Here is a 17,127-nt window from a genome sequence, read left to right as displayed (position 1 = left end):
AATTAATTCTAGGTAACTATTCCTAATCTGTAACAGTTATAACAGCAAAAAGATGGCAAAATATAGCAGGTTACAAAATACTACGTAATGGTGTTTACAAATTTATATATTATATTTTTCCAAATATATAATCATAATGCTACTGCAAGTGATCACAATCAGCATGTGACTGTGAGGGCTTGCAGACAGTAAGTTATAATGTTTGTTGCCTAGAAGCACGATTTGTATAATTTACTCTATATGCTGAATGTCTCTCTTTAATTCTCAAGGATACTGAATAAACGATTATCGGTGCTAAGTATTCTGCTTCTCCCACTTCAGAATCTACCTAGTGATTTTAATCCATGAGAGCAATTTTCTTAGCTTAGTTTGTCAGTTCCTATAGTTTCCTGACTAAGCAGTTATTTGAAAAGAGTTCAGAAAGTGTCCTTTCAAATTGTTCTTTTGTTTGTATTTTTACAGTAATTCCATTCAATATAACTACCACTTGGAAATCCTACTATCACCCTCCCTTGACACATGGCCAGTTCAATAGATCTGGACTTCAGCAAGCAATGCTGCAATTCTAAGACTCATTTACAGGTCTTAATGCTAATGACTATCCTTTCATTTAATATTAATCAAGAAAGAAGTGGATATGAGAATGACAGTATATTTAAGAGTCATAACACATCACAAACTGGGTATCACTTCCACTCTAAAGAAAGAATAATACATCATTACTATGTGCCAGAACAAAACTAGCCTTGATTCAGCCTTCTTGATTCAGTTTCCTAATTGCAATAATCACATCATTCACTACATTAAGTAGCCAACTTCAGAGAATTATCAATGAAACCACTATGTGAATTTTCCCAGATGCAGACAGATACAATCTTAATACTGCTTCAATTAATTAACACAAAAATGTAACATCCTGAATGAAATCAGTCTTCCAAATAAGTACTACTCTCTTAGGTACCAAATACTCCTTATTTTGGAGCATTTATCCTTTTTGAAACAAAAAACACCAGATACTGATTTTTGCAACTAGGGCCTCACTTGTCTTCAAGCCTTAGAAGTCTATCAATATAATGACCACTTCGAGGTCTGTGATTCTACAGAATTGGCCTAACCCAATATCCCCAATGAGTCAGTGTCAAGTAAAAAGTAATTGTAACAGATTAAATGGGAATACAGATTAAGGGAAAAGCAATGCATAGTTTAAACAACCCAGTTGTAAAGACTATTTTTGAGACAACTAAGGAAAAGTACACTGGGTATCAAATGATATGAAGAAGTTTTTAAAATAAGAAAAAGTAAAAAATTAATAAATAAGAAAAAGTATAGTAAGCCAGGTACAGTGGTTCACATCTATAATCCCAGCACTTTGGGAGACTGAGGTGGGCAGATTACTTGAGGTCAGGAGTTTGAGACCAGGCTTGCCAATACAGCAAAACCCCATCTCTACTAAAAATATAAAAATTAGCCTGGCATGGTGGCGCATGCCTGTAATCTCAGCCACTAAGGAGGCTGATGCACAAGAATCTCTCGAATCTGGGAGACAGAGGTTGCAGTGAACTGAGATCACACCACTGTACTCCAGCCTGGACAACAGAGTAAGAATCCATCTCGAAAAAACAAAACAAAAAAAACCCAAAAAACTGCTACGGCCTATAGTCTTACCTTGATAAAAACTAAGTAAGGAGAAAAACAACATGAATATTTAAAAGCTCAAAAGTAACATCTCTATTTAAACTAGGCATCAAAGAGTAATCAATAGTTCTTCCTATCAAAAGAAATAATCTGAACAAAAACCTAAATAGGTGTATCTCAATCATTACACAGTAGATATCAGCACAATGTGATAGATGTTAATCTGTAATAGCCAGTGGATCATGAAGTGAGTTCTAGCCCATGTAATTGCCCAATCATGAAAAATGATGCTTATCATAAGAAATCCTAAAATAGCGCTGCAGTAATAACCTCACAACAAGCAACTCAAAATGAAATAGCAAAATAAACAGTGAACTAAAAACCCTAAAAACTTGTCTACCATTGTCTTGAGAGAGGTTTAGGCTATAATTATTTTATTAGTTACTCTATTTCATAAATCCTCACCTCTTTTGGAGTTTTATGAGCTGCACAAAGAAAAATCCATTGTTCAGTTGCTGTCATTTGTGTGCAAGTATCTGGATGGCATTCACTCTGTTAAAAATAATTAATTTCTTAATATGTAAAATAATAATGAAAAAGCTTATCATTTAGGTTACTATATTTGCATAACAAATTCTAGAAGTTAGAAATTTGGAGAAGTTTTTGTAAGCACATTAAGCTATAAAAACAGAGAAAAAAAATCAGAACTTTCAATTACAACTTTGACTTAAAGAAAATATTACCTGAAGTTTAACAGCAAGTCCATTTAGCTCAAGGCAGAACTGCCTGAAAATGCAAATACATAAATAAAAAGTCATTATCTATTCTCCACAGCAATTTTTAGAATATTAGCTGCAAAACGAGAATCCCATCAGTATCATTCCTCCTCCCTCACTACCATTATCAAAACCAGCTGAACAGACGACACATTTCTTCTAAAGGCTTACAGATTAAAAATAGAAAACCAATAACTCTCATAACATTCAATACCAGAGTTCAGTGAGCTGATCATTCTCTTATATACTAGAAATTAGTACAATTTTTCAGGGAAGTAATTTGGAAATATTTACCAAGACTTTTAGGAAGTGTATACTTTTTGACTAAGTCATTCTTCTAAGAATCTATTGTAATGAAATAATCAGATCTGCATGCAGATAAATGTATAAACATGTTCACAGGAGTTATATATGCATATGAGAAAATTTCTGAATTGTAGAAAAATTCAGCAACTGGAGGGTAATAAAATGTTGGTATACAGAAACACACAAAGAAATTACAGCAGGGCACAGTGGCTCAGGCCTGTAATCCCAACACTTTGGGAGGCCGAGGCAGGCGAAATCACCTGAGGTCAGGAGTTCAAGACCATCCTGGCCAAAATGGTGAAACTCCATCTCCACAAAAATACAAAAATTAGCCAGGCATGATGGCGATGCCTGTAATCTCAGCTATTTGGGAGGCTGCCAAGGGAGAATTGCTTGAACCTGGGAGGCAGAGGTTGCAGTGAGCCGAGATTACACTACTGCACTCCAGCCTGGGTGACAGAGTAAGGCTCCATCTCAAAAAAAACAAAAACAAAAACAAAATTACATTACAATTACATTAAGGCCATCAGTTTTAGACAGTTATGTGATAAAAAGACAATCTTCTATGTCACAAAGACAGTTTTATAGCTGTCAAAATACTGAACGTGTTCCCTCCAAAAGTCCTACCTATTAATACTTAGTTCAATGTATCAAGTTAGATAAATCAATACTATGTTTCCTCATCAGAAAAAATTGAATCATTTTGGTTCCCAAAACAATGCAAAGCTAAAACCTATATAATCAGAAGACAAAAAAAAAAAAAAAAAAAAATCCCTCCAAAAAAGAAAAAAACCAGGATATATATGAACAAATTTGGTAGGAAAAACTTTAGTTACTGCACATTGTAACAGAAGAAAACAAAAAGGCAAGAGTCAAATTTTCAGTTGTTTGTAACTGCATTTCCTTTCCAGATGCCTAATAATGCTGTCCTTAGATTACAAAAATAACATTATTTCTAAATCACCATATCACCGTCTACTGCCCCCTATCAAGTAGGCTGCATGTTATGTGTTTTTTAGTTGTTTTCCACTAAGTGGTAATAAAGACTGGTTGTGATAAGTTTCTTACCTAACCTAACCCTTTTACAGCCAATAGCAAAATTAAGTTGATTCAGCAGTGCTGTGGGTATCATCTGTGGCAAATAATGCAAAACTTACAGCTTCAAGTTAATTTAATACAGGGCTAACATGTATACAGTTGTGCAGCTGAAGAGACCAACCAGAGCTGGAATCCAGCCTACATTCCAGGAACCACACATGTATCCTGGCATAAAGGAGTAACTTTTCCTAATCATTAAGACTCAATATGAGTTAGTGGGAGATTTGACTGAAGTCATGACCCAATTCAAATTAACATCATTATATAATCAACTACATTAACTAAAAATGGCAAGTGTACAGCCTCAAATCAATAAAGGATATATGCAAAAGCAAACAAACAAACAAAACTCTTCCTGGTCAACTAATAAAAATATACACAATACAATAAAGAGATAAAAGAATATATACATGATAGTCCAAAAAGTGGTCAGCAGAAAAAAATAACAAAAGTAAAAATAGCATCAGAACAAATGAAATACTTGTGAGCAATATTTTATGTGAAGTTTTATGTAATGTTTTATATAATGTATGTTTCATAGAATAAGTTCAATAGGGAAATGTTTTCTTAGACCTGAAATGTTTTCTTAGACCTGAAAAAAAAAACTCTTGTACACTAAAAATCAGCCCTTATTTGTTAGGAATTATGCTTGTAATGGAAAAAAGGGCCAACCACGGTGGCACACACCTGTAATCCCAGCACTTTGGGAGGACAAGGCAGGCGGATCACAAGGTCAGGAGAGCAAGAACATCCTCATCAACGTGGTGAAACCCCGTTTCTACTAAAAATACAAGAATTAGCTGGGCATGGTGGCGTGCGCCTGCAGTCCCAGCTACTTGGGAGGCTGAGGCAGGAGAATTGCTTGAACCTGCGTGGCGGAGGTTGCAATGAGCCGAGATCACACCACTGCACTCCAGCCTGGTGACAGAGCGAGACTTGAGACTCCTGTCTCAAGAAAAAAAAAAAAAAAAAAGAAAGAAAAAGAAAAAAACATGCTCACCTACTTTCATCATTAATGCCAAAGCATAAGAAAGCAGTTATTTTCAAGGCTGATTAAAAATAAAGCAAAGGATGTACTACATTGAAGTGCTGTCTTGGGTTGTAAAAATGGGAAAATACCTACAAACTCATCTTTCAATTATTGTGCATTCAGATATGTAAAAAAGTTAGAAATAGTCAAGTAATTTGTCTAAAAATCAGCAAAGGGTACAAAGAAGTCTTAGCATCCTGAAATCGCTGAACTGTTATGACACGACATAATGTCTTGGCCATATCTAAAGAAGCATGCAGCATCAAAAAGTAAGTATTTTTTAAAAGTGCCTTGTCTTCAAGTTGAGGCACACAACACAGGAAACATGGTCAAATTTATTCAGGAAAAGTCATATTTCTACTCTACTTATCTAAAAATCAACTTACAAATAATAAGCCCCAATGAACACATACTGCACTCTCTGTATTTATTAATAATCTGTCAACTCATCCCAGCTCCCATTAGCACTGGAAAATTTATAATTTCAAGAAACACCTAGTAACTTCAGAATATATCTACTTCTAAAGTTATCTCCACCTATCCACTAGTTATCAATTTTTTCATTCAAAGGGTATTACAAAAAGTACCAAAACTCCTTACTTCAGGATTACAGTTAATCTCTATTTACCAAAGACAAGACTGGAAGTTTGCAATAATTTACAGGTAACTTATCAGATACCAAGCCTAGACTAGGAACTAGAAGTAATCCTCCACAAAAACATAAAGTGGCCAAGTGCAGTGGCTCATGCCTGTATAATCCCAGTGCTCTGGCAGGCCGAGATGGGAGGATCACTTGAGCCCAGGATTTCAGGACCAGCTCGGACAACACAGTGAGACTCCATCTCTACAGAAACAAAGGGGGGAAAAAAAAGACAAGTCGGGCACGGTGGCTCACGCATGTAATACCAGCACTTTGGGAGGCCGAGGCAGGCGGATCATGAAGTTAGGAGTTCGAGACCAGCCTGGCCAACATAGTGAAACCCCATTTCTACTAAAAATACAAAAATTAGCCAGGCACAGTGGCACGTGCCTGTAGTCCCAGCTACTCAGGAGGCTGAGGCAGGAGAATCACTTGAACCCGGGAGGCAGAGGTTGTGGTGAGCAGGGATTGTACCACTGCACTCCAGCTTGGGTGACGGAGTGAGACTCCGTCTCAAAAGAAAAAAAGACAATAGATGACACAAAGTTATGCATAAATGGGGAAATGGCAATACCGTATTAGTGGTTAAGAGATACAATTAAGGAAAACCATGAAATAAGATAATAAAACCCAGGCTGGCATGGTGGTAATCCCAGCACTGTGGGAGGCCAAGGTGGGCAGATTGCTTAAGCCCCAGAGTTTGAGACCAGCCTAGGCAACATGGTGAAACCCTGTCTCTACAAAAAATACAAAAAACTAGACAGGCTTAGTGGCATTCACTAGTAGTAGTCCCAGCTACTCAGGAGGCTGAGATAGGAGGATTGCTTCAGTATGGGAGACAGAGGCTGCAACGTGCCAAGATTGCACCACTGCACTCCAGCCTAGGCAACAGATCAAGACTCTGTTTTTTTTAAAAAAAAAAAGGTGGGGATAATAAGGCCCAAATCAATAAATGTAGAAAGGGTGGCTCAATACTTTGGGAGGATAAGGTAGGAAGATTGCTTGAATCCAGGAGATTGAGACTAGCCTGGGAAACATAATGAGGTCCTGTCTCTACAAAAAACTAAAAACATTAGTGAGGCATGCTGGCACACGCCTGTAGCCCCAGCTACTCTGCAAGCTGACGTAGGAGGATCACTTGAGCCTGGGAGGTAGAGGCACAGTAAGCAGTGACTGCACCACTGCACTCTAACATGGGCAACAGAGTGAGACTCCATCTCAAAAAAAAAGAAAAGTAGAGAGGTGCAGAGGCAGGTCCAAGTTATCAGCTCTGAAACCACCTTTCAAAACGAGTGACTCTGTAGCATACTTTGATCTGGAAACAACCAGTGAAGAAAGCTGAGAACCTTGTGACACTGAAAATGCCAAAGCTTTAAAATTTGGCTTCTTAGTCTGCAGTTACATAGTAAATTTTACGATTCATAATTATCATTAATATGAAAGTTAGTTTCGTGAGAGGAACTATTAGTATTTTGATGTAACATAAGGACCTACCTTAAATGTTCATACTTCCACACACCTTCATCTTGGCCTTCAGGTGGTTCAAGAATTTTGTCAATATTGGAGCAATCTGCTCTTATGTTCTGTTGAATATACTAAAAACAAAGAAGTTCTTATGGTTAATTAAATTATACCACCTGGTAAATCTTATATTAAGTACATATAATTTTTGAATATGTAACTGCTCTTGTGGTTCAACTTGGGTTATACACTAAATAGGAAACCAAGTATAGAATCATAATCAGTAACTCAGAAAAAAGTAGGTTACCCTTACTTATTTACTTACTTATCCTTCAATTCAACTTCATTTGTATAGAATCTACTACATAAATGCAGATATTGTATTTGTCAGGACTGTAACTGGGGTCAAAATTGCAAACTGTAATTTTTTTTTTTCTTTTTTTTTGAGACAGGGTCTCACTGCATCACCCAGGCTGGAGTACAGTGGCGCAATCTCAGATCACTGCAATATCCACCTCCTGGGCTCAAGCAATCCTCCCAACTCAGCCTCCTGAGGAACTGGAACTACAGGCACACACCATCACGCTGAGCTCACTTTTCTGTATTTTGTAGATAGAGGATTTCGCCATAGGCAATGTAAATATAACTATGGTACATATTGTGATTCCGTTTATACGAAGTGTCTAGACTAAGAAAATCTATTGAGACAGAAAATAGATTTGTACCGGCGTAGGGCTTGAGGGCAGAGAGGAAGGCAGAGGAGACCAAAGATGGCTGCTAATGGGGATGAGTTTTCCTTTAAGAAAGGATAAAAATGTTCTAAAAGGCCAGGCATAGGGGCTCATGCTTGTAAGGCCAGCACTTTGGGAGGCCAAGGCGGGCAGATCACGAGGTCAGGAAATCAAGACCATCCTGGCTAACATGGTGAAACCCTACCTCTACTAAAAATACAAAAAAAATTTAGCAGGGCATGGTGGTACACACCTGTAGTCTCAGCTGCTCTGGAGGCTGAGGCAAGAGAATCGCTTCAACCCGGGAGGCAGAGGTTGCAGTGAACCGAGATCGCGCCACTGCACTCCAGCCTGGGCAACAAAGCGAGACTCCGTCTCAAAAACAAAACAACAAAAAAAAGTTATAAAATTAGACTGTAGTGATGGCTGTGCAACCCTGTGAATATAATCACTCTAACTGTACAGGGATTTGTATGGTACGTTCATTAGACCCAATAAAAGTTGTTTTAAATAAGTTTTAAAAAAAGGCAAAGGAGGGTCACTTTCAATTTTTAAAATGTAATAACATAAAAATTTAAATTTCAGATCTCTGTAATGCTTTATGCAATCTTTTTGATATTCTGAAATCTGAATAGGTTAGAGTAAAAGGGTGGTTACAAAAACTAACTATAAGGCCTTCTTGAGCCAATCAATTTTGCCTACTTCAGACAATCTTTCTTAAATATCACTTGGGTACTCAAAAACTTTTTTTCCCAAACAAAAGGTCTCACATATTTAGTACTGAACCAGCCTACTGCAGAGCATAGAAACCAAAAGAAAAACCATTGTTCCAATACAGCATGTCCAACTGTCCAGATGATGGTGACATTTTCAGCTTGATATGGTGACATGATAGTGATCTTGATACAATATTAAATATGTGTGCCATCTCATGTAAAAATTCCTTCTACACCCAGTTTGGTTTTTTTTCCAATGTCTCCCCTTAGAATTGTACCTGATTTTATTATTCAGTTTTCATCTGAATCCACTGGGGAATGCAACGATTTTGCTTTTGTTTCTTGGTTGGGAATCACTTGATTCTAAAAGTCTTGTGGGAAGGCATGGCAAAGAACAGAGTCATGCACACACACCACGATGACAGGGAAAGGGATCAAACACTTTTTTTTTTAGATGGAGTGTTGCTCTTGTTGCCCAGGCTGGAGTGCAATGGCTCGGCCTTGGCTCACCACAACCTCCGCCTCGCGGGTTCAAGCGATTCTCCTGCCTCAGCCTCCTGAGTAGCTGGGAATACAAGCACCCGCCACCACGCCTGGCTACTTTTTGTATTTTTTTGTGGAGACGGGGTTCACCATGTTGGTAAGGCTGGTCTCGAACTCCTGACCTCAGCGGATCCACCCACCTCGGCCTCCCGAAGTGCTGGGATTACAGGCGTGAGCCACCGTCCCCAGCCTCAAACACGTTTTAATCACTCTTTAATTATTACTGAAACCACTCTCCCTGATATTTTTTATCTCATCCTAATGTTTCAAAGTTTTGATTCTCTCCTTGAGGAGATACAGGTAAATTGTATACCTTCTCCACAGGCCACCTCAAATTCCATGTCACAATTCTGTCCAAATCTCTCATTCCCCTAGTACACTCAAGCACTCCCTGATTATTCGAATCCTCACAGAACTCCATCCGATTTCCTGCCATATTTGTAATTTGTATACATTAGCAATCTGTCTATTCATTTTTGTCTTTCCTGTTCCCACTACACCTTCTATGGATAGAACTTTTTTTTGTTTTTGAGATAAGAGTCTCACTCTGTCACCCAGGCTGGAGTGTAGTGGTGCAATCTCAGCTCACTACAACCTCTGCCTTCCGGGTTCAAGTGATCCTATCGTCTCAGCCTTCGGAGTAGCCGGGATTATAGGCATGTGCCACCATGCCCAGCTAATTTTTGTATTTTTAGTAGAGACGGGGTTTCACCATGTTGGTCAGGCTGGTCTTGAAGTCCTGACCTCAAGTGATCCACCTGCCTCAGCCTCCCAAAGTGCTGGGATTACGGGCGTAAACCACCGCACCTAGCCTTCTATGGCTAGAACTCTTAGCAGCATTTATTTCACACTTAATAGCACAACTTACTAGCGCTTACTTTCATGTGTCTCCTTCATATAGCGAGTCCCTGAACACAGAGACTTTTATTTATTTATTTATTTATTCATTTATTTATTTTTGAGATAGTTTCGTTCTGTCACCCAGGCTAGAGTGCACTGGCGCTATCTTGGCTCACTGCAACCTCTGCCTCCTGGGTTCAAGCAATTCTTCTGCCTCAGCCTCCCAAGTAGCTGGGATTACAGGTGTGTGCCACAACACCTGGCTAATTCAAGACTGCTTAGGCTAATTCAAGACCACCTAAGCTAGTTTTGAACTCCTGGGCTCAAGCAATTATTTCACCTCAGCCTCCCAAAGTAATGGGATTACAGGCATGAACCACTGGGCCCAGCCCAATTTTAATTATTTAACCATATATTTAGAAATTGACTTTACATATATAATTACTAAATTTTGTTATTAAGTGGAGTTACAAGCCTCAAACTTGAAGACATCTAGAATCGTTTTATTGATACCAATTTATGTAAAGCAAAAAAGAAATCCTTAACTTAGAAATAAAACAAAAATGTCATTTTGGCGAGTCACAATGGCTCACTCCTATAATTCCAGCACTTTGGGAGGCAGAGGCGGGCAGATCACCTGAGGTCAAGAGTTCAAGACCAGCCTGGCCAACATGGTGAAATCCCGTCTCTATTAAAAATACAAAACCTGGCTGGGCATGGTAGCACACACCTGTAATCCCAGCTACTGGGAGACTGAGGCAGGAAAATCACTTGACCCTGGGAGGTGGAGGTTGCTGTGAGCAGCAATCATACACTATTGCACTCCAACCTGGCAGTGAGACTCTATCTCAAAAAAAAGTCATTTTGTTTTCTATAATGAGTCCTCCACACTTTTATGCAATAGAGGCAACTATCATTTTTTTAAAAATGAGCTAAGAAGGCTGGATGAGGTGGCTCCCGCCTATAATTCTAGCATTTTGGGGGGCCAAGGCAGGTGTATCACAAGGTCAGGAGTTTGAGAGCAGCCTGGTCAATATGGTGAAACCCCATCTCTAATAAAAATACAAAAATTAGCCGGGCATGGTAGCACATGGAGGTTGAGGCAGGAGAATCGCTTGAACCCAGGAAGCAGAGGTTGCAGTGGGCTGAGATCATGCCACTGAACTCCAGCCTGGGCAACAGAGCAAGACTCTGTCTCCAGAAAAAAAAAAAAAAAAAAAAAAATACTTGAAGAAATAATGCTAAAAAGTTTCCAAGTTTGTAAAAAGATTTAAGATTGCAAATTCAAGAAGCTGAGTAGGCTGGGAAAAAAAAAGAGGAATAGGAAATTATTGTTTAATATGTATAGAATTTCAGTTGGGGAAGATAAAAAATTTCTGGACACGGATGGTGGTGATGGTTGCACAATGGAAATGTACTTAATGCCACAGAACTGTACACTTTAAAAATAGCAAAAACGATAAATTTTATGTCTCATATATATTGCCACAATTAAAAAAAAAGCTGAGTGAACATCAAACAAGATAACCCCAAAGAAATGTACATCCAGACACATCATAATCAAATGGCTAAAACCCAAAGGTAAGTCCAGGTGTGGTAGCTCAGATCTGTAATCCCAGCACTTTGGAAGACCAAGGTAGGAGGATCACTCAAGCCCAGGAATTAGAGATCAGCTTGGGCAACATAGTAAGACCACATGTCTACAAAATATAAAAATTAGCCAAGCATGGTGATGTATGCCTGTAGTACCAGCTACTTGAGAGGCTGAGTTGGAAGGATTGCTTGAGCCTAGGAAGTCCAGGCTGCAGTGAGCCATGATCATGCCACTGTACACCAGCCTGGAATGAGAGAGTGAAACGTTGTCTCAAAAAAATAAAGAAAAAAGAAAACACCACTAAAGAAGACAGAAGAGGCCGGGCGCGGTAGCTCAAGCCTGTAATCCCAGCACTTTGGGAGGCCGAGATGGGCGGATCACGAGGTCAGGAGATCGAGACCATCCTGGCTAACACGGTGAAACCCCGTCTCTACTAAAAAATACAAAAAAAAATAGCCGGGCAAGGTGTCGGGCGCCTGTAGTCCCAGCTACTCGGGAGGCTGAGGCAGGAGAATGGCGTGAACCCGAGAGGAGGAGCTTGCAGTGAGCTGAGATCCGGCCACTGCACTCCAGCCTGGGTGACAGAGCAAGACTCCGTCTCAAAAAAAAAGAAGACAGAAGAATCTGAATGACGGCTTCTTTCTCATCAGAAACCATGGAAGCAAAATGGCAAAACATTTTTAAAGTGCTGAAAGACTTAGCAGGCTGAGGCAGGAGGACTGCTTGAGGCCAATAGTTCAAGACCAGCCTAGGCAACACAGCCAGACCACATCTCAACAAAAAAAAAAAAAAAAAAAAAAGTCAGTCAGGGGTGGTGTGCAACTGTAGTCATAGCTACTCAGAAAGCTGAGGTGACAGAATCTCTTAAGTTCAGCAGTTTAAGGCTGCAGTAAGCTATGATCATACCACTGCACTCCAACCTGGCGAAAGAGTGAGACACTGTCTTAAAAAAGATAAAAACAGAGTCCAGGCACGGTGACTCACACCTGTAATCCCAGCACTTTGGGAAGCCGAGGAGGGTGGATCACGAGGTCAGGAGTTCGAGACCAGCCTGGCCAAGAAGGTGAAACCTCGCCTCTACTAAAAATACAAAAATTAGCCAGGCACGGTGGCAGGTGCCTGTTATCCCAGCTACTCAGGAGGCTGACGGAGGAGAATCGCTTGAAACCAGGAGGCGGAAGTTACAGTGAGCCAAGATCATGCCACTGCACTCCAGCCTGGGAGACAGACTGAGACTCCATCTCAAAAATAAATTAAAAAAAAAATAAAAATATAAAAATGTAAATAAGGCCGGGAGGCCAGGTGGGGTGCCACATGCCTGTAATCACAGCAATTTGGGAGGCTGAGGCAGGAAGACCACAAGGTCAAGATATCAAGACCATTCTGGCCAACGTGGTGAAAACTTGTCCGTACTAAAAATACAGAACTTAGGTGGGTGTGATGGCAGGAGCCTGTAGTCCCAGCTACTCGGGAGGCAGAGGCAGGAGAATGGCTTGAATCTGGAGGTGGAGGTTGGAGTGAGACGAGATTGCGCCACTGCACTCCAGCCTGGGCGACAGAGCAAAACTATCTCAAAATAAATAAAATAAATAAATAAACAAAAGGCCAGGCACAGTGGCTCACACCTATAATCCCCGAACTCTGGGAGGCTGAGGTGGATGGATCACTTGAGGTCAGGAGTTCAAGACCAGCCTGGCCAATATGGCAAAACCCAGTCTCTACTAAAAATAGAAAAATGAGGCGGGTGTGGGGGCATACACCTGTCGTCCCAGCTACTGAGGAGGCTGAGGCAGGAGAATCATTTGAACCCAGGAGGTGGAGGCTGCAGTGAGCCAAGATCACGCCACCATACTCCAGTCTAGGTGACAGAGCGAGACTCCGCCTCAAAATAAATACATAAATAAATAAATAATAAAAATGTGCTAAAAGGAAAGACTTGCCAAGCCAGAATTCTATATCCAACAAAAATATTATTTAGAAATGAAGATCAGCTGGGCATGGTGGCTCACGTCTGTAATCCCAGTACTCTGTGGGGCTCAGGCAGGCAAGTCAAGAGTTCAAGACAAGCCTGGCCAACATGGTGAAACCCTGTCTATACTAAAAATACAAGAATTAGCTGGGGGTGGTGGCACACGCCTGTAATCCCAGCTACTCGAGAGGCTGAGGCAGGAGAACTGCTTGGACTCAGGAGGCTGAGGCAGGAGAATTGCTGAAAGTCAGTGAGCCCAGATCACGCCACAGCACTCTGGTCTGAGTGACAGAGCAAGACTGTCTCAAAAAAAAAAAGAATTGCTAAAGGAAGTTCTTCAGACAGAAAATAATACAAAGAAAATTGGGAACATCAGGAGCAGGAGATATTATAAATATCTGGGTATAAACATAATAGACTGTTCTCATGACTTCTTTAAAATACATTTGACAGGTGAAAGCAAAAAGATTAACGATGGGGTTTTCAATGAATACTGATGTAATATATGGCAACTATAGTATAAAGGGAGAGGAAAAGGGGTGCATATGATAGTAAAGTTTCTACATTTCAATTAAAATGGTAGAACACTGATTTTAAGTAAACTGCGTAGAGTAACCATGTAGTAATCAAGTATATAAAGATGTCAAAGTTAGAATTAAAACAGAGTACTAAAAATGTTCAAATAACCCTTAAAAAGACAGAAAAGGGGAAACGGGAACAAACAAAAAGCCCAGAAGGAACTAAAAAGTAATAAAATGGTAGGTCTAAATCTAAATAATAGTAAACATTCAGCACATCAATGTTAAATGGTCGAATATACCAATTAAAAGAGAAAGTCTGTCAAAATGAACTAAGAAATATGACCCAACCATATGCTGTCTAGAAGAAACTTACTTCAAACATAATTATATAGGTAGGTCAAAAGGATGAAAAAAGAAATACCATACAAATATAAATCAAAAGAAAGTTAGCAGGAATGCAAAGGGGGTTCAACATTTAAAAAAAATAACAACAATGCAACATACTATATTAATATACAAAGGGAAAAAAACACACTATCATACCGATGCAGAAAAGATATCTGACAAAATCCAACATCTTTTCATGATAAAACCACTCAGAAAACTAGGTATAAAATGAAATTTCCTCAACATGATTAAGGGCATTCATGAAAAACTCACAGCTAACCTCAGACTCAATGGTGAAAAACTAAAAGCCCTTCCCTTAAAACCCAAATGAGACAAGGATGCTCACTTTCACCACCACTATTCAACACTGTACTAAAGTTCTAGCCAAAGCAACTAGACAAGATAAAGAAATAAAAGGCATCTCATTTGGAAAGGAAGTGGTAAAACTATCTCTATCCACAAATTACATGATCCTATATATATGAAATCCCGAAGAATCCACAAGGACGTTACTCTAAGTGCAAAATGATTCAGCAAAGTCATAGAATACAAGATGAATACACAAAAATCAGTTTCGTTTCTATATACCTGTAGAATCTAAAAAGGAAGAAAACAATTCCACTTACAATAGCACCTAAAAACTTTTAACTACCTAGAAATAGATTTAAATAAGGAGATTTTTTTTGCAGACTGAAAACTACAAAACATTGCTGCAATTAAAGAAGACCTAAATAAATGGAAAGACATCTTGTGTGCATGAGTAAGAAGGCTTAATACTGTTAAGATGTCAACGCTACCTAAAGCAATCTAGAGATACGAGACAATCTCTAGCTAAATTCCAACTGACACCCCTCTTTTTTTGCAGATACAGAAAAGGTGGTCCTCAAATTTATATGGAATTGCAAGGGTTTCTGAATAAACAAAAAAAAATCTTGAAAATAAAGAACAAATTTGGTCAGAGCATGGTGGCTCATGCCTGTAATCCCAGCCAAGGCAAGAGGATCACCTGAGCCCAAGAGTTCAAAACCAACTTGGGCAACACTGCAAGATTCTCTCTCTATTAAGAAAAATAAAATAAGGAATGAAGTTGGAGGATTCACACTTCTTGAGTTCAAAACTTACTACAAAGCTACAGTAATCAAACACTGTGTGATACTGGCATAAGGAGACTCATACAGACAAAAATAAATAAAGAACCCAGAAATAACGTGTCACATACACAGCCAAACGATTTCAACAAGGCTGCTGAGACCATTCAATAAAGAAAGGAAAAGCATTTAAACCATTTTTAAGTGGCATTAATTATATTCCCAATGTTGAGCAAAGAAAAACCCTAGGCCTAACAGCTTCACTAGTAAACATTTAAAGAAAATACCAAACATTTAAAGAAAAACTAATGCCAGGCGCGATGGCTCACACCTGTAATCCCAGCACTTTGGGAAGCCAAGGTGGGTAGATCACGAGGTCTGGAGTTCAAGACTGGCCTGGCCAAGATGGCGAAATCCCATCTCCAACTAAAACTACAAAAATTAACCAGGCGCAGTGGCGGGTGCCTGTAATCCCACCTACTCAGGAGGCTGAGGTAGGAGAATCGCTTGAATCCAGGTGGCAGAGGCTGTAGTGAGTTGAGGTCACGCCACTGCACTCCAGCCTGGCCTGGGCAACAGAGTGAGACTCTGTCTCACAAAAAAAAAAAAAAAAAAAAAAAGAAAGAAAGAAAGAAAGAAAGAGAGAGAGAGAGAAAGAAAAAAGAAAAACTAGCACCACCTTCTCAAAATCTTCCAAAAAATTGAAAAGGGGGGAATACTTTCTAACTCATTCTATGATGCCATCATTGTCCTAACACCAAAGCCAAACAAAGACACTATTAAAACTACAAACTGATATCCCTCATGAACACCAAAGCAAAATTCTCAATAAAATACCAGCAAATCAAATTCAGTGGCATATTAAAAGGTTTTTATACACCATGACCAAGTGGAATTTATTCCTGGAACACAAGAAATACAAAAATGGTTTAACATCAAAAAAAAAAAAAAAATCAATCAATATATCACATTAACGGAATGAATGGGCCGAGCATGGTGGCTCAGGCCTGTAATCCCAACACTCTGAGAAGCCGAGGTGGGTAGATCACAAGGTCAGGAGTTCGAGACCAGCCTGGCCAACACAGTGAAACCCCATCTCTACTAAAAATACAAAATTAGCCAGGTGTGGTGGCACACGCCTGTAATCCCAGCTAGGAGGCTGAAGCAGGAGAGTCACTTGAACCCAGGAGGTGGAGGTTGCAGTGAGTGGAGGTCATGCCATTGCACTCCAGCCTGGGCAAAAAGAGCAAAACCCAAACTTAAAAAAAAAAAAAAAAAAACCAGAATGAATGAAAAGGAAACACATGATGTTTTGGCCAGGCGTGGTGGCTCACACCTGTAATTCCAGCACTTTGGGAGGCTGAGGTTGGCGGATCATGAGGTCAAGAGATCAAGACCATCCTGGCCAACATGGTGAAACTCCATCTCTACTAAAAACACAAAAATTGGCTGGGCGTAGTGGCGCGTGCCTGTAGACCCAGCTACTCAGGAGGCTGACGCAGGAGAACTGCTTGAACCTGGGAGGCAGAGGTTGCAGTGAGCTGAGATCACACCACTGCACTGCAGCCTGGTGACAGAGTGAGACTGTCTCACAAAAAAAAAAAAGTAAGAAAAAGAAACACATGATCATCTCAATAGGTGCAGCAAAACCATTTGACAAAATTTAACACCATTTTATGATCTAAAAAGCACTGAATGAACTACAAATAAAGGAAACAACTTCAATATAATAAAGACCATACATGAAAAATCCATGGTGAACATCATACTCAACAGTGAAAACCTAAAAGCT

At 39.5% G+C, this 17,127-nt stretch overlaps 1 protein-coding gene across 5 annotated transcripts in view; it reads right to left on the bottom strand.

Moving 5' to 3' along the window:
• MOB4 (MOB family member 4, phocein) overlaps positions 1-17,127 on the bottom strand; it is a 38,749-nt gene that overhangs the window by 10,380 nt on the left and 11,242 nt on the right. For all 5 annotated transcript variants that reach the window (XM_025404229.1, XM_025404227.1, XM_025404228.1 and 2 more), the window contains 3 exons: positions 6,980-7,080; positions 2,379-2,421; positions 2,101-2,187 (listed from right to left, as the gene is read on the bottom strand). In XM_025404229.1, coding sequence (XP_025260014.1) covers positions 2,101-2,187; positions 2,379-2,421; positions 6,980-7,080 — 231 coding nt within the window. The remainder of the gene's footprint in view (positions 1-2,100; positions 2,188-2,378; positions 2,422-6,979; positions 7,081-17,127) is intronic.

Source organism: Theropithecus gelada, chromosome 12 (assembly GCF_003255815.1).
Source record: "Theropithecus gelada isolate Dixy chromosome 12, Tgel_1.0, whole genome shotgun sequence".
NCBI lineage: Eukaryota > Metazoa > Chordata > Mammalia > Primates > Cercopithecidae > Theropithecus > Theropithecus gelada.
Note: the sequence above shows the minus strand (reverse complement) of the source record. Positions and strands in the feature narration are given on the sequence as shown.